Raw genomic sequence first — 23,725 nt, forward strand, 5'->3', positions numbered from 1 at the left:
AGGAGCAGTGGAGATAATCAAACTTAAAATGTGACAAGATACCTGGATGATATATTTACCCATAAGTAGTAAAATGTGAACACAGAGGGGCTTTGGATTCAGCAATAGCCTTAATTTTTGTTGCTATCTGATTCCTCCTCTTTTATTGCAACCCTGGAAAAGCTATGTTTTGCCTTTCTGAACCTTGCTGGTGAAGGGAGGCAACGTAATTTCACTTTGAGCTCCCTGAATGTAGGACATCACATATGGAGCTGAACCAGAGGTGTCAAGTGTATTTGCATTTACTTCAGTGTCAGGCAGCTCTTAAAAATTATGAGAAGATATAGGGGTGTGTAGGTGTCTGGGGGGAATATTCCATCTGGGGGGAGTAGCACCGAACTTGTCACTTGGTCTTCAGTGCAACAGAGGAAATGCCTAAAAGTGGGCATTGCAGGGAAAGGCTCAAGGCACCTGAAATTGAATTCTTACTTTCGGGCAACCTACTTTTTCTGCAAGTTTCTAGTTAGTCTGGTTCTTTCTGTATAGGCTCTGGCCTCATGTTCTTTAGAGTGTCTCCCTGTTAGATGAAATGAAGGGGAAAGATGAGCTGATGAGCTGTACAATTAGGTGTGATAAATTCAACAGTAAGTTAATTTTCAGGGGGCTTTTTGAAGAGTGGAATGTTAGTGACAGATGATGTGCAGAAGTGTTGAATAAGTCTCCTCTCTTCTCCAAAGCAATATTTCTCAGTAAACAATTGTTAGTGCTTTCCCTTCTCATCTGAGTTTCAAGCCATTGACAATGGACACACTAAAGTGAACATGATCTCAGAACAAGATCTTGTACAGATTAGAAGATTAAAATACTGCTCTAAATTTAGGATGAAGTCATTTGGATGAGATATGATGGCAAATGCCTTTTATTTGTTTTAAAAGAAGAAAATCCAATCCTCAGCATATGTTGAAAATATTAGCTGCTCCAATCAAAGCAAAGATCCAGATCTTTGTGAAAATAAATTGTATCTGAGGAAGATGTATCTTTTGGTTTATATATACAAAATGCTGGTTTTCTCCCTGTTCTATAATGCATTTCAAAATCTGCAATATGAACCACTCTATAGAAATGGATTGTCACAATTTATACTGCTGCGAATAATTTTTTTCTTTTTACTTATGAGTTTAAAATGAAGTTACAAATAAACTGGTAGTTTGGTTAATGGTATATTTTGGAATTACAAATTAACTCTTAAGCTAGAACAAACAGCTTTTCTCAAGTTCAAATTGCTCTTTGTTTTTCTGCTGCTGTTCTGTAAAAGCTTGTGAAACATTTTATTGATGAGGTAATGCACTCCTCTCTGCATGTAGTGCTTCTGTAACTCCAGCAAAGGTTTCTGGTGACATGCTAGACCACAAGAACAAAGCTCAAATTTATTGTGTTCCCCCAGATGGAATTACAATCTTCATCAGTTAATGCAGCATCTCTCAAGTTTAGACGGCTGAATCCTGACTTGTCAAGAAAACTAGGCTTGCAGTATTGCTGCTACCATCAATTTTGTTTTAAAAGCCTGCCCAAAATGAGCAGTCACTCAAATCCTCAAATCGACTGTGTAGGTATTCACCTTCATCTCCTGCACACTTTAATTAGCTGTGCCTTTTCAACAGTGTTGAAGTAATGTCATTGGCATTTGAATCATGACCTTTTTATAACCAAAATTACTGCATCAGTTTCTCTGCAAATTCAGACAGGCTTTTCTGCATTATGGATGGGCTGTGGTTTCAGTAATCAGATGTCTTAAAAACAAAAGCAATCGCAATAACATAAGGGGACATTCCTGTAAGAATTGGAGTTGTTATTCACTGCACTGTAGATTTTTCAGTGTTTATTATTGTACACAATTTAGTTACTTAGTTTTTCCTAGAGGGCTGCTAATTGGGAAATTTGCACTTGATTGACATATCAGTGTGAAGGAGAGGCTTCAGAGCCATTGTGTCTCCTGTAGGCACTCCCTTAGCAGTGTTTTCAGGTTGTTGTAGTCTGAGGGGCTTGGCCTCAATTGCAGTAAGATGTTACTAAGTGAAAGTAATTTTCACACTCTTATTTGGACTAGTAAGAATTAAGTAGTCTAAAAATTTAAGTTGAAGCATTTGGTGTGGTATTAGCATTTGTGATGTTGTATTAGTTCCCACCATACAAAGAAGTTATCTGCTTCTGTGCCTTCCAACAGCAATGGGAATTGGAGTGTTTTTCTTGCTCTTGGAAATTTTTCCTGACAATGCCTAATTTTTTTTTTTCACTCAGTTCCTGCTGGGTTTTACTTATAAATAATTGATTCAATAGAATACTGTTAGTCTGTTAAGAACTAATTTGTGGATAATGTATCAAGTGATCCAAAGTGGTATTACTTCACTGGAATTGGAGTCAGACCATATTTGCCTGTTGGGGATGAGGGCTCTTGATCCCAGCAAGGCAGCTACTGGTTTCTACATGTTCAGAAGTGGCCACCCCTACTCAGCTCCAGGAACAGACAATATATAGAAGAAAATCTGGGGCAAAAGAATAGCAAGAGTACTTCACTTTTTTTTTTCTGTCTTGCTTTTCCACAGAAGAGATTTATTTTTCTTTCTTTTTTGTTGCCCAGAACTTTATCTGTGCAAGAGCTTTAGTGCAGCATTTGTTTTAAGAGAAGTTACCTGCCTGCATCTGGAAGGATCTTACTGAGTAGTTGCAATTGCCTCCCTGGTGGATTTTTCTCAGTAGGAACTTTTCATAACCTTTCAGTATCACTTCAGGGCTTGAAAGCCTGAATGTGGCTGTAGGGAAGAAGCATCACCTGTGGAGTTGTCAAGATAATCTGCTGTGAGGGCAGTTAGCAAGGATGGGTTTTGTGGTCATATTAGCTTCACCAGTTAGGTACTTTTTGCAAGACTTGGGAGCAGAGCATTGCCCTCCTCTTCCCTGTTGCTCATGTAAATGTGCCAGGATGTGAACTCTGTCCTACTATCAGCATGGGATGATTATGCTCACTTCTAGAGCAGCAAAAATCAATCCTAAAAAGTACATTTTAATCCTAGGTTGAGCAGAAATTGGTCGTACTCCCCTTAAAATTTCAGGATTTCTCTGTCTTTTGCTATGTGCCTTTTATTCATGTTCTCTCTTATCTATGCTCATTCTGTCCTTCTGCTCTGGTAAAGGCAGCTGGAAGAATGAAGCTGGAGCCGGGTGGGAGTGTGTAACTTCCTTCATGTCCTCCTCCTCAGTGACTCATATGCTGTGGGCCAGGTCCCCAAGCTGGATGGCTGGTTTGGCCAAGCTGTGCTGTCCCTTCTGCTAAGGAATGTCACTAGAAAGAGGGTAATGATATTATTTCAGTAGCACACTACTCAAAATATTTCTTCTCTCACTTCTCTTCGCTGCCCATTAGTATTTTGTTGAAGGCTTTATTGAAGGGATATACAGGATGGGGTTTAAGGGGAGAATTTATTCCTCCCCCTGAAGTGGATGTAGTACCAAAATCAGAATAACACCCAGTGATTCAGTCCTTTATTGAGTGTTGGGAAAGTGGCATAGTGAATAACTGTAAGTAATCTGGTCCTGCACTTGGGTGTTTTTTACATCTATATTGTGATCCCCTCTGATCAGATGATCTGAGGTAGTTTGGATTTCCATGCTAAGAAAAGGTCAGGTTTCATTTCATATTTAAGCTTCCAAAGGGTACTCTGGCCTAGCTGATTCTATGTCTGCCAGGAGCAAAAGGCAGCTGGGATATTTTTGTTCCTGTTTGATAGAACAGTGACCATTTTGTGGTCAAGGTGTGATTTCACCCAACAGATGGTTGCTATCTAAAGAAATGTTTTCTCTGTGTTTATCTTTTTTAATAGGTGATGCAGCAGTAAAATATGTGGGGAGAGACATAAATTACTGCATTTCTGTACCTTACTGTGCTTGGTGGGGCTGATGTAATGAAACAAGCAAAGTGCTACTTGGTTTTAATTCACCAGAGTTGGATTTTCTTTCTTTTAATAGTGCTGCATCTGGAGACAGTGCCAGTTAAAGGCATGATGAGCAGATCCCTCTAGCTGATTTTTAATCCAGATTAAATTCTACCTGAAACCAGCACGATTAAATGACTATTTAGTTGTGTGCCAATGTAAAATGACTCAGCATTCCCACACAGGTCACATCTTAGGGGACATGTAGTTTTATCCTGTGCATAAGACAATTGGGTCCATGTCTCCCTTCTTGAAAAAACCCAAGAAAATATGAGGTTGAAGTTGGATTGAATCTGGTGATTGACCTGCCTTCTCAGTGCTACAAGTGTTACTCCAGGGTAAAACTGGGTGGGATGGTTGTACAGGTGATACCTTTTGCTCTGGTAATTTTGTGGTAAAGGATTTTAATCTCCTGTGCTCTCAGTTATCTTCGCATCTTAGTGCTCAATGATAGAAAAGAGCCTCTGGTCTTATTCTTTCATAATAAAACCAGTGCATCAACAGGTAATATTTTCTTTCTATTGTGGTCTTATCAGTGACTTAACTTCAAATCACTATTTTGACCCCAGGGATTAAGCAATACACCAAGACAAGAGTTAAGAGTGTGGCATCACAAATCCCTGTTTTACACTCAGAATCTCTTTCAAATTAAAATAATGTCCAAGTAAAAGGGCATGTCCTGTCATAAGCTGAATGTCCAGATCTTGTCCAGGTCAAGGTAGGCTTTCAGGTCATTCTGTCTGAGGATTTATCCAACCCTGAAGGAGCACCAGCAATTTACACTGTCCTTTTCTGAAGCTATATAGGCACAACAGAAGCAGCACCCAGTATTACTGCAGCCAAAAAGAAATTAGAAGAAAAATAAGTCTCCTTCCTCCCTGCAGTTTGCCTGTTATATGCATCTGACAGTGCTTTGTATTGTGGAGGTTATTTTAGCCTGCTTGTATACAACTGACGAGTCAACAGGGAGGAAGCAGAACCACGTATGTATAACTTAAAAGAATTTAAATTAAAAAAAAAAAAGGGCATATTATGAGAAAAATGAACATTTCTTAAATTGATTCCAAAAGAAAAGAAACACAACCCAAACTCCAGTTATACCATTTGTTTAACTAGATCAACTGAGCTGCTAACGAAGGCTAAAAACCTCCACTTTCATCTCAGCCATGGAGATCACTGCCCTTGTTGATGTACTGCCTGCACTTTTCTGCCTCAATGTATCTCTGAAAGTTTCACTATTCCAAAACTGAGACCTAGGCTGAACCTTGTGACAGCTGTCCCTTGGGGTTGGGAGGGAATGCAATAATCTCTCTCCTGACTGAGAATGCCTTGGCCTCTCCCTGCAGCACAATTCAGTGTCTGCTGCACGGTGAAGGGAGAATGCCCTCACTGTGATTCTGGTGAGATTTCTAACAATGCATGACACAGGCAATGTTGTTGTCTTAATCTGATGTGAAACTTGGTGTGATTTCTCCTCCAGGCAGAAATGTTAAGGTTTGCTACAGAAAGTCTGATTTAAAAAAAAAAAAAAAAAAAAAAAAAGTTATGTGTAACTGCAAAGTTGATTACCACACGCAAGCTTCAATCGTAAGTACTTTTGGTAGGTAATTCATGCTCTGTTCAGAGCTAAACAGCTGGATAAACACACCATGCAATGGGTGAGCACTGGCTCATGGGTTGGACACAAAGGGTTACTGTGAAGGGGTGACATCAGATGGAGACCTGTCACCACTGGGGTTCCACAAGGCTTTGTCTTAGGCCCTGTGCTCTTCAGCATCTTCATTAATGACTTGGATGCAGGACTGGAAGAGATACTGAGCAAGTTTGCAGATGATACAAACTGGGAGGAGCTGTTGACTCCTTCGAAGGCAGGAAGGCCCTGCAGAAAGACCTCGACAAATTAGGAGACTGGGCAATCACCCAGTTCACTTCACCCAGTTCACTTCATGTGAAGTTCAACAAGGGAAAGTTCTGGATTCTGCACCTGGGACAGGATAACCTGGGGCATATGGACAGACTGAGGGTCCTGGTCGATGCCAAGCTGGACATGAGCCAGCAGTGCCCTGGCAGCCAGGAGGGACATCCCTGTCCTGGGGACATCAGGGACAGCATGGCCAGCCAGGCATGGAGGGGATTGTCCTGCTCTGCTCTGGGCTGGGGCAGCCTCACCTCCAGTCATGGGGGCAGTTTTGGGTGCCACAATATAAAAAAGACATGAAAGTTTTGGAGAGAGTCCAAAGGAGGGCAACAAAGATGGTGAGGAGCCTTGAGGGGAAGCTGAATGAAGAGTGGCTGAGGGCACCGGGTCTGTTCAGCCTGGAGGAGACTGAGGGGAGACCTCACTGCAGTTACAGCTTCCTCAGGAGGGGCAGGCACTGATCTCTGCTCTGTGACAGTGACAGGACCCAAGGGAATGGCCTGAAGTTGCATCAGGAGAGATGTATGTTGACTATTAGTAAAAAGTTCTTCACCCAGAGGGTGATTGGGCATTGGAAGAGGCTCCTCAGGGCATGGTCACAGTACCTGACAGAGTTCAAGAAGCATTTGGACAATGCTCTCAGGCACATGGGATGATTCTCAGGGTGTCCTGTGCAGGGCCAGGAGCTGGACTTGGTCCTGATGGGTCCCTTCCAACTCAGCATATTCTGTGATTCTGTGAGTGGGAATTCATTTTTCATAAACACACTGGGTATTCTGAGGTTAACACCTCAGAACAGGGCTTGAGTCAGATTCTCTTCCAGTTTTAGAAGTTATATTTAAGCTGTTTCTTAAGTTTTCTGCTTTCTGTGGACTGAAGGGAGAGGGGGAATCTTGTCAGGAGGTGTACTTTTTCCTCATTTCTGTATTGCCATATAGCTGTTGCTGATGAGGAGAGGGGAAGGTGGTGATTTATTGTATTTTCTACACACATGCTTCATTCCTGATTTAAGTATTTTGGATGAAATTGAATCCCTAAGCCTCTGTTCTTTGATCCTAAAACTTGTTAAAAGTAATCAAAACCTTTTGATTAGAATCTAAGCTTTGGATGGGGTCCTGCATGGATAAGTTTCTACACAGACTTGCTGTGGGGAACCGATGTTTCATCTGCCATTCACTTACTGCAGTAAATTCCCTTCCTCCACCTTCTGCTGAGCTCTTTCAGTTTACTTCAAACAGAGGGAATTGAAAGTGGTGGACACACATCTGCTTCCTTGGCATGGGTGCATAAAAACTATGCCAGAGGGAAAGGAAGAAAGTTGAGGATGGTATGGAGAGGATGAAGGTGCAGGTGCTTGGGGTGTGGTGGAGCTTGTCTCACCTGGCAGCTACCAGACCCTGAGGCATTAAGGGCTTCTTGTCCCAGGTGCTCACAACAATATTTTTTTAAGCACAGCAGTAGATGCCATCAAATTGTGTAGTCTTTTTGGTGAGGAATGAAAAGAAAAAGGCACTTGTTGCATTTTTTTTTTTTTTTGCATCAGTTTTTGTATCTCATAGGATCATGGGGAGGGAAAGGGGGAGAAAACCTTCATCTTATCTCAGTTGCTGGACTTCCTTCCTTAGGGAGAAAATACAAAAATTATTTGGTTAGTGAATTTTAGTTTTATATTTTTATCTGTCTTTCTTGAGTGTCACTCTATTGAAAAGTAAATTTCCTCTCTTTTTTTTTTTTTTTCTTTTTCCATGAACTATGCAGGCAAAGCCTGAACTCCCTTCCCTGCTCTGCTCTCTAGACTCTGTGAAGTGTGAAAGTCTAACTTGCTTTTCAGAAGAGAGGGTATTTCTCTGTCCTATGTGCTTGCAAAATCTTTTGTTAGAAAAAAATGGTTGCTTTATATTTAAAAGCTTGCTTTTATTCTGGGTCTGTCCTTGAGTCCTAGGTATTTATATATCTGGAAGGAAGAAAATTTGATTCTTATATCAATACTTGGTAATAAACTTGTTCTGGCATCCCCTATAATATTCCTTTTTTTATTAAATCCACTGTCTATAAACTGTGGAATTATTTTTGTCTAGTAAGTATGAATCTCCATTAACTTTTCAATTTTTTGTTTGCACGCTCAGAAATGGACGATTTTTATTTTTAACCCCTCTGAGACCCTTGCATGCTAAATGAACGCTTATAGTGAGGAAAAATGTGGAAATGGACAATCACAATTTTTGGTGTTTCCATTTTCAAGGAAAAGATACCACACAAAGAAAGAAAAGGACACTTAATGATTCAATGGCATGGAAAAGTTCCAAAAAGCCATATTTGAAACAACTATCTGAAGCTTACAGTGCAAAACTGCAAGGCACACATTGGATTTGTAAAAAAGGATAAAAACATAGTAAATTATTATATACTTTATGTGAGGCCATATAGTCCTTGAATCATAATGACATTTCAGCTTGTGTAAATAGCTTATGCCAATGAAGGATCCTGGTCTGATATAGAAATTACCTTAAATTAAGTTATTTTAGAAAGCACATGCTAGCATCTGAGTGGCAAGAAAACATTTCCAAGACAAATGTTAAAATGCTGCTCTAAATTCCTCCCTTCCTCCCTGTCTTGTTTTGTTTTCCTTCTCCTTATCTTCCAGATCAAATGAATATTGATTGATGCCACCAAGAAGCACCTTGAAAAAAGAGCTTAATTTTTTTAATCTGGTTGGCAGTGGTAACATAGAATATCTGCACCTTTTTTCTTTTAATTTTGGAATATAAATATTCCAAAATAAGTCACAATCATACCATAGTCATGTCCATCCAATTTGCTGTCACCTCTGTTTGTCTGCAGTTGAACTACAGAACGCAGGTCCTGTGTGTCCCAAGATTTTTGTCTGGATGAAATGTATGAAAATGTGTTATGAAAATGATTCCCATTCAGACTTCTTTTGCTTTCTGAAATAGTAAAAAAGCGTATCAATCTTCTCTAATGCTGATGTCCAGTCTGTGATGCAGCTGGAAATCATTTATGCTCAGAGTTCCCTAGAGCATTTCTTGTTGTTTGCTTGGAAAGACAGTGATTAAATTTTATCATCTTGGTTACTCGATTGATTCCAGAATCTTTGAAATGTGAGCTTCTAACTCCCTCTGCACATCTCTGCCCTACATAAACTCACTCAAAGCATTTTGATCCGAAGGTTTAAAGATTTCTGGATCAAAACTCTCAGCTGCCTTTTATTCTCTAGAAGGATCATATAAAATCATTGGTTGTCAGTTCAACTTTAACTCTTTGGTGAAAATGTGAAAATCCTAATAATATGAATTTAAGGAAGATTGTGCAGGGGCATGCGTATTGGATGGAAATTACAAAGAAAAAAAAAGGATTTTAATGATGAAAAGAGTGGAGATCTAGCGTAGCTTCTCAGTAGGAATAAGAGAGAAGCTACAACTGGGATAGATTTGAAATGGGTCTTTAACTTTGTGAATTCAAACATGTGATAAGTTTGCCTGAAATAGAGTTGACTGGATTTCATGACCTAAAAGGTCCTTTCCAGGTCTGATACATTCATAGTTTTAAAAGCTAAAGGCTAGAAAAAATTTAAACCCTTTTCTGAAACAAATTGGTTTTGACTGAAGCAAAAATAAAGCAAAATAAATCAGTTCAGAAGAAAGCTTCTGTATCTTTTTTATCCCCAGCTTTCCTAGGCCCCTTGTCTCTTTCTCAATAAATAGAGGGATAGAGAATACTCTTCATCTTTATTGCATCACCAACTGTATCACTTTTTACCCTTTCCTCCTCATGAATCTTAACGCTGGCATTTCTGTTTCTACAAGGAGTCCTCCAAAACCTGTCACTTTCTGTGGCAAGAGAAAGCACCCTATTTGTACATATCTTTTCAGAAATTTTAAACAAAATATTGGGAGAAATCCTGTTGGTCCTAAAATTTCGTTGTCTTGTACCCTAAGTCTCCTTCATGTTTTATCCTATTTGCTAAGAAATCTAGAGAATGAATTAGGAGAAAGGCAAAGAAACCCCTAAAGTGAGCAGGAAGAAGAAATGGGTGCTAACCATTGATATATGGAAATCTGAGCTCTGATAGGAGCTCAGAGAGAATTCCACGTGACTTTGACTCTTTCTTATAATTATCTTATTAACGATCCACGTCGTGAATCTAAGCCATATTCAGTTTTCAGCATTGCAGATGAGGATTGTTACAGTTTCCAGGGGAATGAGCTGGATCCAGGGTCTGGCCAATGAAAGCATGCAGGAACAAAGTCACCCTGATTTTAGTGCAATAGAGACTCTGAAGTGACTTATAGATCTGGGACAAGATATATTGGTCACCTTGATAGGAGCTGACACAAAACTGTGTGCTTTCTCTGGCTTCTGAGAAGATGAACTCTTGATGGAAGATAAGATTTAAGGGGTTGAATAATTTAGCACAGTTCAGGATCAAATTGAAACCATAAATTACTTTCCAAAAGGTAAAATTTGGTGCTTAATGTATGCCTACTGGTCAAGTGAAGCAGAGAAGAGGAAAAAATATATAGTAGAGATCTTTGGCATTTGGACTTGTACTGTTTTGACACTAAATCAAGCTCCAAATACAACCACAGGGCAGTGATGATTTGCATGTTTACATTGAAGAAACTGCAAACATATTCATGCCACAACTTGTGAATGCCTCTTGTAATGCACAACCTGTTTCATGAATCCATTTTATTCTTTTGGGATAGAAAAAGTAACCTGCCATTCTTGCACCCAGAATTTGAGGGTCAAGAATACCAAAAGGCTTCCTTTTAAAGAATGTGCAAAACACAGAAATGTCTGTGAGCTGCAGTGTTGACACAGAAAAGACATCATTGTGTCACAGAAACGTTTCCTCTGTTAACCTGATCCAACTTCCTGCAGTCCTTTTCCGCTCCCTTTGCTTTGCCTCGTCATTCCCCTTGTTGGGAGGCTTGTTGGCTCTGTTTGGTCTTGCACCTGCTCAATACAATCTGAATAAAGTGTTTATTGATGTGGTAGATCCAAATGTTCCTAGCAGAACTTACCAGGGAGTCGATGCACTGTGTTACAGCTCTGTGGTTGCTGCTGTAGGCGCTTGGGAAGATTGTTGTAGTGAGAATTTGTTTCACTCTCTTCAGGTCAGTCTCTAGTGGACATGAGCTGCTCCAGGTAGAGGAAGACTGGGCTTGAGGCTGAAAGCAAAGCTGCCCAGAGCTGCATAGAGCTGCAGTGTTTCATGGATATGTGCCAGTTTCCATGCACCTTTTTTCAGACAGCTCTGTGTGGTGAGGGGTGGAGAGAGAGGCAGGAAAGGTTTGTTTGGGGTATTGGTGATGTGGATCTTGACTGGCTGGGAAATTACCCAAATCTTGGCTTTTCCATACACTGGTTCCCTGGGCAGCAGGGAGTGACAGATGCTTAGGAAAGCATTTCATGAGGACTTTTGAAAGGTCTGTTTCTTTTAGTGCTAATTGAATTTTTTGCATCAATGTTCACTGCTGAGGTGCTTGAGAGTGTCCTAGGCTGAGCTTCTACTTGTACGGATGAACCTGAGGAAAATTAGAAGGTTAATGTAGGAGGCTTATGACCACAAAAGGGGCAGTAACTAATCACTAGGGTTTGATTTTGCCAAGTATTCTGGTGTAATTCAAATAAGAAACTGCTGAGATGGTTTTATAAATCCTCTGTTAAGGGAGCTCTACTCCTAAAGGAGTGGGGTGGTCACATGGGTTCACAGAGTGCTGATGGGGCAACCCAGCAGCAAGTTCTAATCAGAAAAACTGGTAAGGCTGCTGGTAAGATGCAGGATTAGTAAATGCACTGCTGAATGTGATGTGCTGGAGGAGAGCCAGCACAGCTTTCTCCATACCAGGACCTGTGAATCCTGCAGAGGTTGCTGTGACAGAGGAATGAAGCCTGTGAATTGGGGTGGTCTGGCCAAGGGGAGCCCCTGTGGGTCTCCACAAAGCTTTGATGGGGTAAGAGAAACAGCTTCTGGTACAGAAACCAGGGGTGGAAGGCATGGTGTCCTCATGGCTAAACAATTGTTGAATTGTATCAAGCAATAGGGTGGTGCTCAGGTTTACCTAGGTGTTTACTGGTGAGGACCACTGGGGACCTGTGATGGCACCAGTTGCAAAATGAAAGGGGGTAAAGCTTGTTTTGCACAATTAGAGTGGGCATGGTCTGATTGCAGAAATTTTCAGAAGGATCTCATGATGCTGAATGACTCTGAGGGAGATTGCAGTAGAAATGTGAGATCGGTGAAGGGAAAATAATGCATGTGCAGGATTAAAAAGCTATCAAGTTTGGACTTTGTGTTATCAATTAACACTCAGGAAAGAGATCTTTGGATAATTAAAGAGAACAGTGCAGATAGTATGATGACACCACCACTCTGGTGCAGCCAGATGTTGAATATTTTTTCTAGTTCTGGCAATTGTACCTCAAAAAAACCCATAATTGAGCTACAGAACATTGATAAAGATGGAACAGATTCAGGATTAACAGAAGACTAACTAGTCTAGGGTGCTTCCACTCGGGGTTGTGGTGTTTTAAGGGGTATATCAATAGATTCATAAAATCACAGAAGGTGTAGAGAGGCGAGTGATTACTTGCTGTTACTTAAATATGATACAGCAATTGAGTTATCAGGCAGGATTTTAAAAACAGAAGGAAGTACTTTACATTGCCCATAATTAAATTGTGGAGCTTATTACATAGCCTGCTGTGGAGACCAAGACTATAAATGGATTCAGGGAAGGACCAACACATTCCTAGAGTAAAAAGCCATTACAGGCTATTAAATGCAAAGGTCTGGAAGCAGCCTTCAGCTCAGGAAGTCCTTAAACTACTGATTACTGGAAACTGTGACTGGAGTATATCAGAGGAAGGATCACCCAATTTGTGCCAGTGCTTCTCTAAACACCTGCTACTGGCTACTGTCAGGAATGGTTTGGTGCACCAGACAGATTATTTAATTTGGCTGAAGTTGGCTCCTTTCATAGCAAATGCAAAAAATCTGGGAATTGATGTTGCAGTGAAATAATCACTGCCTAGTGGTCAGCTGAAAATAAGAAAAATACATGCCCAGAAGGCAAGCTGAGAACAGTGGGTTTCAGGGTCCTGATACAGTCAGCAGAGATGCATGGGGAAAACTTTAATAATGCCAGAGATTAGCCAGTACATTTTCTTCATAACATTCATAAGCACCAAATTGCAGGAGTGAAAACAACCTCCAAATAAACTCAGGCACATATAATTTGTTCATACAGCATACAGGTGCTGTCTGGCCTTGTACAGGGCTTTTAGAGCTCTAGTTGGCAAAGCTGAGGGCTGGAAGGTGTACAGTTTACCCACACTGAATGTGCAAAGAAATTCAGAGCTATTGTAAAGTAAATATCATTATACAAATGATTGTCCCTTTCTCTGTAAATATTTTGGTTCACTTTGAGAAAAGACTCCTAAAAAGATCTTTCCTGGCAGATGTCCTAGCCATAGGATCTGTGGAAGCCAGTCTCTCTGCATTTTTATATTCTTTCAACTTTGCAGCTGAGTGACTACCCCAATAGTAATGCTCATATAGAAAGGAGGATGATAATCCCAGCCTTGGAAAGGCAGCAACTCCAACACCAGTGACAACTAAATTGACAGTCAAAGCTGTTAACCACATGCAGCAGTAACTTACTCTTTCTATTCCAAACAGATTTTTTTCTTAGCACTTAAATAAGTTGCATGCTATTGACTAATTGTTGTGCTCTTTGAAGGTTCAGGTAAAACTGTTCAGTCTAAAGAACTCATTGGAGGATATTTATATGCCTTCAGTGGAGGAAAAGGATCAATAAAGCCAAAGGCTGGGATATAAGCTCAAATCTCCCCTGATCAAATATGTATCCTTTGATCTAATAAGTAGGTTGAGTCTCCCCTGACTTTACAGCAAGATGCAAATGTAATGCTTTTAAAAAATAAAAAAAGTCAGAGTACTTGAATGTCTTGACTGTCTGACTGCTTTTGGTTTTCAAGACAGCTGACTGCTCTGTTAAAGAATTTCCTTAGTGGTATCATCTATGGAATTAGTATCAGATATTTTTGTTGTGTATTCAATGCCATAGGCATTTATGTGTACCCATGCCTGTTCTCAGTGGTGGTGTCTTAGCTAAGTCAATAATAACATCTACTACAAATAACTGATTACTGGATGTGAAAAAGTAGTTATCAAAATACAACTCATTATTTATGATTAAATATTTCCTAGCTGTTGGCTACTACATCAGCAACTGGGCTGATTGTGCCCATTTTAGCAAAGCTTTGCCCTTCATCGTCTGAAGAATGGAATATATGATGAGACCACTGATTTTTCTGTCTCTCTTATCAGGGATCAGGGATTATTTCTATGGGAAAGGCTGACTGTCAAGCCTGTGTTTTCATTCATGCACTCAGCATAGTGGAGATGAAATTTCTGGGAAAGATAACTAAAAGCCAATCATGTTACCTTGCCATTGGAAAAGGGCCAGGTGGTGTAATTTGTCAGAGTAATATGAGATATGGTCACCTGGATACTCAGCATCTGCTCTGTTATCAGATTTGTGCTACCTTACCTTTCCCCCTTTTCCCCATCTCTTGTCTGTCTATATTTATTTGAAGGCCATGTGTTTGCTCTTTAGCTTGGCCTCCTTTTTTAATGGGAAAGGCTTCTTCAGTGCATACGGTGTGTTTTGACACTTTGTCTCTCTGCTCTGAGAGAAAATTCTGATAAGAAACTGTGCAAAGGTAGACATTTTTTCGCTTGTTCCTGGGCCTAAGGGTCACTTCTGGCTGGCTCATAAAATTTGCAATCCCTGAGATAATTTAAAGTTAAAAATGTTAAAACAGACCAGGAAAAAAAAAAGGCATTATTGTCCTGCTTGTCATGTGAAAGTACACATACACATGTGTTTTGTGTATGTGTACTTTCCAGAGAAACCATAAATCCAGCTTGGTATGCAGAGGAAGGGCAGGCTGCTGGCACAAAACTGTGCCAGGTCTCCCCCAAAAAGGTTCATCAGCCTCAGCTTGCTCTTAAAGAAATGTGGGCCAAGTCTCAGGTTCTCCTGTGGGAGGCTTGCGCATCTCTAATTCTGACTTGAAATAGTATCTGAAGCTTGCTGCTGAGATGCCTGCAACCACTCATTACACATATTTACCTTCCTCTCTTGTGAGAACCGGCCTCAGTAGGTTTGCTTTACCCCTGTCAGTGATGCAGAGTGGAAAAAGTGATACTGCCCTGTTTCCACCCAAATAAATGAGAATGTTATGAACCACAAATAGACACAAGAACGTGCTCTTGTGTTTAGGAAGCCTGAATAACTACATTGATACCAAAAACAGCATAGAAAGAAACTGCCAAATATTGGGAAGTTTTCTTGAAAAATATATTTTAAAAGCATTTCTTTAGTTTCTTGTAACTTATTTCTCTAAGGCTTTAATCGAGTTATTGAGATGTGTAGCTTATGTTGTGCTTATATATTTGGCATAAAATCTTTCTTGCTAAATTGTTCCCTCCTGATACATTGCCAGATGGTAAAAGTATTTTCCTTGGGCTTCTTCCCCTTTTTTATCAAATGCAAAATATTTGAGGAAAAAACCCTTTAATGTCAAAGTCTTGCCCACCTTAAGTAGAAAGAGGGTATTGGATGGTCAGAGGCTGATGTTAATGTTCTGAGTTGTTCATGCTGCCCACAAAAGAGGGGGTTTAAGAGATTCTGCTTCAGTTCCCTCTATTTTTCCAGACATGCACTGTGAGCAGCGAGGCTTCCAAGCTCCTTTACTGCAGATATATATTGCACTGTATATTTTCAGGACAATGAAAAGATTTATTTAGCATATGGCTGACCTGGATTGTCTCCACTGGCTCAATTGACCTTTATTGCCTTGGGACAGTGGTAAGATTAGGAGATGCTATAAATAGCTGCAGCACTGTGGGAGCAGTATCACAAAAATGCACTTTACACAAACAGCCTGTCATTTTACTTTGTGGGGGATGTGTGTATTTGACTTACAAAAGGAGAGATCTCTCTGAGATGATTTTTGTCCTCTTCTGAATCACTGCAGCTGAAGCCGTAAGATTCTCTTGGCCACTACCGTCAGGTTCTAATACCTACAATGCAATAGTGTTGGGAAGCTGTAGGAAACAGACTGCTCAGGTGCAGCTGAGCTTTGTATTGGCAGCATGCTGGGCTTCCACCTGAGGGTGGACATCCCAGGGAGGATGTCCCTTCAGCACTCTGGAGCCAGCTTCAGCAGTATTTCTGGCCACCCCCTGTGACTTCTGAGGAAGGTCGCATCTATGCTTCATGAGCTGTAAAAATTACTTTGGACCAGAAAGATAGAACTGAAATAGAAATAGAAGTGGAAAGAAGCTGTAATTCCTTGAGGGATTCTGATAAGATCAAGGAAGGTAGCAGTTTATGGCTTCCCTTCCTGGTGGTGTCCCCATGTCTTGTTTTACGTAGTTGGATGCTGAATGGACGACTTTTTCCAGCCTATAAGCTAAGTAAAAACAACAAGGGTTTGATTATTTGTATAAACTAATATTTTGTCTCCTATGAAAGGTATTTGGAATTATGTATAAATTGACTCAACAGATCTAGTTGGTGTGTAAGGGATAGGTGAAATGCATGAGGACTCCACTGACACTGGCAAACATAACCACAGATAGTCTACTGGATTTGACATTTCAGCTTAGTGCCAGCTGAGTAACTGATCTCCATTAAACAGTAATTTCCAGTGATCAGGTTGCTTTATTCTTTTCCTAAACTGCTTTAGCAGGAGGTGGCATTCAAGCACCATTTCACTGAAGTTGAAATGAAATGCATTGATACCTCCTCTGATTTCTGGGGAAGGCTGGGGAGGATGTTGGGTAATTATGTTGGAAAGAAATATTTTTAATATATGAACTTCATATATATGCTCAATTTTATTTTTCTTTTTAATTTGCAGGAAAGCAATCTCCAGGTCAGGCCTCCAGCACTTGGCTCCCGTGCATTCCCTCAACATTCCAGTCACCAATGGACCTGTGAAGGAACCAAGAGCGGCCTTAGAATGGACTGTAGGTGTTTGGTTTTTTGGCAGTTAATTTGAGCAGTATCTCTAGTTGTTGCTCTCTCCATCCTTAAATCAACATAAGACATCATGTTGCTATCAGAATTGCTGCTAGTCATTAGGAACATGCTTCTATTATGAGCTGAAGCACAAGGCAGAGACATGAAAACTTGTGGGGACTTGAGCAAAAATGGACAGATTTTCCAGCTTGGAAGCTGGTTACATTTTCCTGCCTCCTTCTTGACAAAGTCTGCCATCAAAGGTTGATCTAATTTTATCCCAGGAGGGTTTTGTGCCTCTGTTTGATGGGCTAAAATTTAAGGCTGAACACATGCATCTAGTTGTCTGCATCTGTAGAGTAGGTAATTGAAATTTTGGTCACAGCTCTTTGTAAGTATGATTAGATTTCTTCTGAGCCCAAGCTCGTGTGTAGACATGGAGACTATGTTTCCACCCCTTGTCTGGGCTGAACCACTCTAGGCCTGGCCAAAAGTTAAAGCAGATTGTTAAAGGCATGGTCCAAATGTCTTTTAAACACTGGCAAGCATGGGGCATCAACCAGCTCTCTAGGAAAACTGTTCCAGGGTTTGGCCACCTTATCTGTTTTTACTAATGGCAAGTCTGTACCTCCCCTGAACCATCCCCACACACCTTCCATGTGGTTATGCACTGGTAAGAGCTAAAAAGATGAACATAAGCCAGCAGGTCACACAAATGTCTCAATTAAAGCAAAGCATGCCGCAGATTTTACCCTTGGCTATTGGTAAAGAGGTTGATACATTGCAGTATCAAGGCACCAGCCACTCAAGCATCATTTAGTTGAAGATCACTTCTGTTTTGATGAATATGGCATATGCTTATCTTTGTTCTCTGTACCAAAACAGAATTGATTTTTAGATGGCCTACTCTTCTTAAACTCCAGGTGTTGCACTCATAGTTTAAGGGGATGAAATTTTGCAGGCTGTGTTGCGGGAAGCTGGATTAGATTCACTATGAGGGTCTGCATTTTGAAAAGTTGCATAGAATCCTCTTGGAAGTGCTCTGGAGAATACCTTGTTCTTTCATTCCAGCAACCCAGGTGCTGATTCAGCAAGGTAGTAAAAATGCCTGTCTTGAGTCATCACTGCTGCTCAGTAGAAATCTGAAGGATCACTCACATCAGTGAAAGGTTAAGCGCATCAGCTAAATTAAACACCTTTGAAAGCTGTATTTATAAAAAACAACAGCAACAATCCCTAAAAAAAAAAAAAAAAATCTGAACCCCAAGTCCGACAAGCACAGCTTCACCTTACTCAGCCAATTGTCTGCTACTCCTTTACCAGGGTGATCCGTGATCCCATGATGATTACTCCTTTTACCTCTTGTGATCCCTATAATTAAATACAGCAGGATTTGCTATAAGTTGGTAAAATTTGATTAAATATTTTGGGGTTTAATTGTGTGTGGGGTGATTTTTTTTTTTTTTTTGTAGTTTATTTCCATGGTTATGGTTTAGATTTTTGATCAGTTCAATTTCTTAGCTGTTTGCAGCCTCTCAGACTGCTGTTGCTGCTTTACTTCACACTTTGATTGGAGAAAGGAGGCAGCTCTGTGTCATGTGGGGAGAGGGACATGATAGTGAGTGGAAGACATCTGTGGCTGGGAGGAGACTGAACTGACCAGCTGTGGTAACTGCTAAAAGGGAGAAAGGTATTTCTCACATCTGAGGTATGATGGAAGTAAGGTTTGGAGATGCGGGGAGGTTGAAGTGGACCAAAGGTTTTTAATATGTAGTGAATTTCAACAAAGAAAAAAGCCCTAAGCTTTAAATTACATCCAGAGGTTCATCTGGCAGAGTGAACAGATATTTCAATTGACGTGTTGGAGTCAGACAAGAAGTTTTTGTATTTAATCACTGGAAGGCAGCATTGATCAGTATGTGTTGCATCCTCATATACATCATCCTTCTCTTTAGTATTTCTGAGGATGATTCTCCAAGGACACATGATGGGAGATCTTTTCAAAGTCTAAGTGACATGAGCATAAATCATCTCTTGACTTAAAATGGAGGAAATATTTTCCACTACAGTCTTCACAGTAATAACCGGAAAGAATTCCCTGGCTGTTGCCTCCATTTTTGAGAGTTCCTTGCAGGTGATTTGCCATTATCAGATGGACCTGTGAACAGGGCACTGAGTCAGAGAGTGGGATTCCATTCTCCACTCTGTCACTTACCTTGTGAGTGAGCTCAGAGGAGTTGTTTTTTCCCTCAGTACATCAGCCTCTCTAGCTGTAAAACACAGGTGATGATTCTCATATCCTCTAAGACTTTTTACACAACCCCCCCCCAGTATTCTTTACTATTGTTCTTGCTACTGTCTCTCTTCCCTGAGCTTTCTTTTCCCTAGCATACTTACAAATGTCCAGTTTCATCACATTTGTTACATGTATTTCAAGTTAACTTGTAGCTTTGCTGTATAATTTAAGGTTCTCTTTTCACACCAGGGCTATACAGAATACAGTGTATGGAGTAGGTGTTATAATAATCAGAGGGGAGTGCTGGGGATGCCTTACCAGAAAGGAATTTACCTAAATGGCTGCCCCTGTGATATGTTTATGCCTATACCTTTCTCCCACACACCTTCATTTCAGACATCACTCCCAAGTGTTAAATAATAAAGTAGGTAATTCTAGCCCAGATTCTCAAATGAGTACACACTGAGCCACCCAATACACTGCCTGTGTACCTTTGAGGATCCAGGTCTTTGTGTATTTTTCTATTGCCATTTTCTACTAAAGATTATAACCATAAGCTTGTACACAAAGTCCTCCTGTAATTTTCTTTTAACTACTGCCTTCTAGCTCTTGCTTTCTGTGGTGCCTACAAAACTATTGACAGCCACTAGAACAGTAGAGTGTTGAACATCCCTAAGTCTCTTTTTTTTTTTTTTTAATAGTGCATTTTTTCTGTTGATGCCCATTTCTTTCCTTCACCCATGACAAGGAGGCGCAGAATCTTTCCCCCACTTAAGAGTCATTTGAAGGTATTCAGTTTCCATTCTTGGTGGTTAATGAAAAAACTCGACTGTGCTTTCTGCTTAGTGAATGCATAATTGGAGTCCTCTGGGTGCAAGCTGAATGCTTTTTACAGGAGAAATATTACAATTTATACCATAAATTATGTGAATAAAAGACAAAGCCAGAAATCTTTTAGGTGTTAACAAGAACAGAAAACTGTGTCAGAGTAGAAGTTGAAAAATGGCATTTGGCAATATGTGGAAGCAGGCTTGGGTCAGGAGGACTGTACAAGGCACTACCTGATTCCACATGGATGGAGTAAGGAAAGCCAGACCTCATCTAGTGTAGAATCCTACAGGAACAGGAAAGGTAACAGGAATGGTTTCTGCAGGCTAATCAACAGTGATAGGAACAGCAGGAAAAATGGTGGGCTGCCACTGAATAGGGCAGAGAACATGGTGACAAAGGGCATGTAAAATCTGAATTGGGCATGTGGCCAATAGGCATGGACAAAGGTCATGTAAGATCTGTCCCTTTTTTTTTTTTAACCTCCATTTTTGCTGGTAAGAGCTGCCTTCAGCAGTTCCACATCACTTATACCAGGGTCTGAAAGAAAGCAAGCTTAGTCTTGTGGAGGATGATCAGGTTAGGGAATACTTAGACTGAACATACAGAAGTCTGTGGGAGCTGATGAGCTGCACATGAAGGTGCTGAGGGAGCTGGCTGATATCACTGCTAGGACAGTCTGTTGTCTTTGAATGGTCATGATGGTCAGAGGATGTCCTGAGGACTGCAAGAAAACAAATGTCCATTCTGCCTTCAAGAAGGATAAGTAGGATCCAGGGAACTCCAGGCTAATCAGTCTTACCCTGATTTCTGTGAAAGTTATGGAGCAAATCCTTCTGGAAGTAATTTCCAAAAATATTAAGAATAAGAAGTGACTGAGAGTATTCAGCATTGATTTATGGAGGGGAGACAGTACCTGACCAGCCTAACAGATTAAATGACTGTTTTGGTAGATGAGGGGAGAGCAATGGCCATTGTGTTGACTTTTGCAAGGCTTTTGATGCCATCTCCCATCACATCCTTGCTGACTGGGGTATGGGCTAGACATGAAGTGACCTATATCAGTGAGGTATTTAAAATTAGTGAATGTGACTTTTAAAGAAGTCTGTTGCATTATATTCTGTGCCTTTTTTGCACTAGTCAATAATTCTGTCTGCTTACTTTCACGGACAGTAAGTGTTTGGAAGTGCCTAATGATGTACTAAAGCTTGGATAATTAAGTTATGTGTTAATACAGTGGCACATGTTTTACATATGATGAAACATTTCCCTCATTCTGGATAAATTTATTTCTTTTCCCCATTAATGGTTTGGCTTCTGCATCATAACTTCCTAAAACCTATACCAACTTTTACGCTGGGGGATGGACTTCTCTTCCATTAGAGGGTCTTCAAGGCTAAGTTTTGTAATTGGGAATTAAGCATTCAGCTGAAAAAAGATGTTTATTTTTATATGTTCTCATGACAAAAGGAGAATCTCACGGTATTCCATTAGTCACATAAAAAGATGAAGAGGTGATAGGAATTCTAGTTCAAATTGCATAGTGATGAGTGCAAGCCCCATGCATATTTAAAAATTGCTGAATTTTTGTGTGCAGTTGACACTTGAAGTGCTATGCTCTGGATCAGTAGTTCTACTTTGCTACTTCTTTTTCATGAAGGTTTGAGATCTGATGTTCTTTCCAGAGACATCTAAAGAGAAAAGAGGTCTGTCATATTTCAGAATGGTGGCCATATCTTTGTATTTTTCCAGTGGTGTAGAGGATGCAGTGATTTTGCAGAAGGTGCCCATCTAGAAAATATGGGTTTTTTTCACCTTGCTGAAATGCAGCTGTTATCAGCTGAAACAGTGGTTCATGAGGACAGAGGGAATCATCATCTCAGTTGATAGCACCTGAACATTGCTGCTCCATGAAGACAAATGTTGTTCTGCTTCTGTATACAGGTGATCTCTCAGCTGAGGCTTAGGCGGATCTCAAAAGGCAATTCATGCAGAGAAGTTGGAAAGCATGGTGGAGGAAAGGAGAAACGTATCCCTATGCTGTTTTATTTTGCTCTATGTCCACGTATAACATTTGCAATAATTAAAGAATAGGTTACCTCTACATGAAATATATTCCCAAATTAAAATGTGCTAAGATGGAGTTAAAATGGAGAATATATATTCACAGGAAAATATTTGAGGCACTACTCCTATTTGCAACATGAGTATTGCAAACTTTGAAATTTCAGAGTTAAAGGTGAAACATAATCCAAACATGACAAAAAGATATCTGGGAAAGAGACATCCAAACAAATTTTTTTCTGTTCAATAGTCATCTCATAAAGAAAAGAGCCAAAATTAATAATTTTTGCTTTCAAATATATTTAATTAAGTTTAGATTGATGTCCACTGATTTTACACTAATCATAAGTATCACCCAAATGTGTATTTGCAAGAAGATTCTTCTCTCTTGCTGGAGGGTTAACAAAGGGAAAATTTTCTTACTGATCTAATTTAGAAATTTTTCTTAAATAATTTTTTGCAGAATGCCAGTCATAGTGGGAGTGGAGGAGAGTTCCATTCCTCCTGTTACAATTGGAGTTACAGCTCTTTTGAACTAGAAGTTTGGGCTGACTGCCTTATTTGTTTGGCTGAATAAGTACAGCTGCTTGACATGGCAAATTAAAACAGTCAGGTTTATCTCCACTGCTTTTGAAACCATGCTGACAGCAGTCTGAAGAACAGTGAGGTATGGAGATGGTGGGCGTTAGAAAAATGGTAACTCTTGCTCTGTCATTTACTATGCTGGAGCACTTGAAGAAATCTAGTTCAATCAATGAAATGTGCACAGCAAGTCACGAGCACATGCATGTAATTACATGGTTCCCAAATGCCTGGTTCTTGAATTCTTATTTCTCTTCCACTTCAGGGGGGATTGTGTGGTATTTGTTTGGTATGCAAGGAATGTTTGCTATACTGAAATTATTTTTGTTTGCTATTAAGGTGATAATGGATCAGGAGCAATCAAGTGGGAGGTCTCCATCTGGGAGATGGAGAGATATTGAGATGGTGTGTCCCCTGTGAGCCAGGCTGCCAGGAAAGCACTGCTGCCTCTGCTTCACTGAGCAGGGGCTCTTTTTCTTCCCAGGACGTTGAGTTCACACACTTGTGAAGGCTGGGAAGCTGGAGAGGAGAGAGAGTTCAGAGTTTTCTTTATTAGGCCACAGTCATTGCTGTTTTATCCTCAATGATGGACAGTATCCATTTTCCACATAGCAAGTCAGAGCAAAACGTGTCAGCCCAAAAGTGTGATTTGCTGGGTCAGCTGAGGTGGCACCAAAAGCATCAGTCCCACTGGAGCTATCTTTAACCCACCACTCCTTGTGGCAGATCCAACCGTTATGTGGTCACAGGGTGAGTCATTTTGTCTAGATGATTTGGTAGATAAGATATCTAGTTTTTTTCCATTAGCTGAACTGATTTTGTGTGTAGCTTTACAGCTACAACAGATTCAACATGAGGAAAATGGCAAGAGCATGAGACTGGCATCTGTGTCTTCAGGGATAAAAAGAGAACAGCTGCTTCTTTAAAAGACATTAAATCCTAAAGCCAATGTAAAGACATAAAGTACAGAATAAACCAAACTGGCAAACTTCTTATGGAAAACAAAAAAAAAATGTCTGTGTCAAAATATACAAGTGATGACAGGACCTTT

The 23,725-nt window shown here is 40.2% G+C and overlaps 1 protein-coding gene across 6 annotated transcripts in view; it reads left to right on the forward strand.

Annotated features, from left to right (window-relative positions):
- The window catches only part of DGKI (diacylglycerol kinase iota), a 197,241-nt gene that overhangs the window by 59,485 nt on the left and 114,031 nt on the right, over nt 1-23,725 (forward strand). For all 6 annotated transcript variants that reach the window (XM_068190843.1, XM_068190841.1, XM_068190842.1 and 3 more), the window contains exon 2: nt 16,864-16,972. In XM_068190843.1, coding sequence (XP_068046944.1) covers nt 16,864-16,972 — 109 coding nt within the window. The remainder of the gene's footprint in view (nt 1-16,863; nt 16,973-23,725) is intronic.

The sequence above is a fragment of the Anomalospiza imberbis genome, chromosome 5, assembly GCF_031753505.1.
Source record: "Anomalospiza imberbis isolate Cuckoo-Finch-1a 21T00152 chromosome 5, ASM3175350v1, whole genome shotgun sequence".
Classification (NCBI taxonomy): Eukaryota; Metazoa; Chordata; class Aves; order Passeriformes; family Viduidae; genus Anomalospiza; species Anomalospiza imberbis.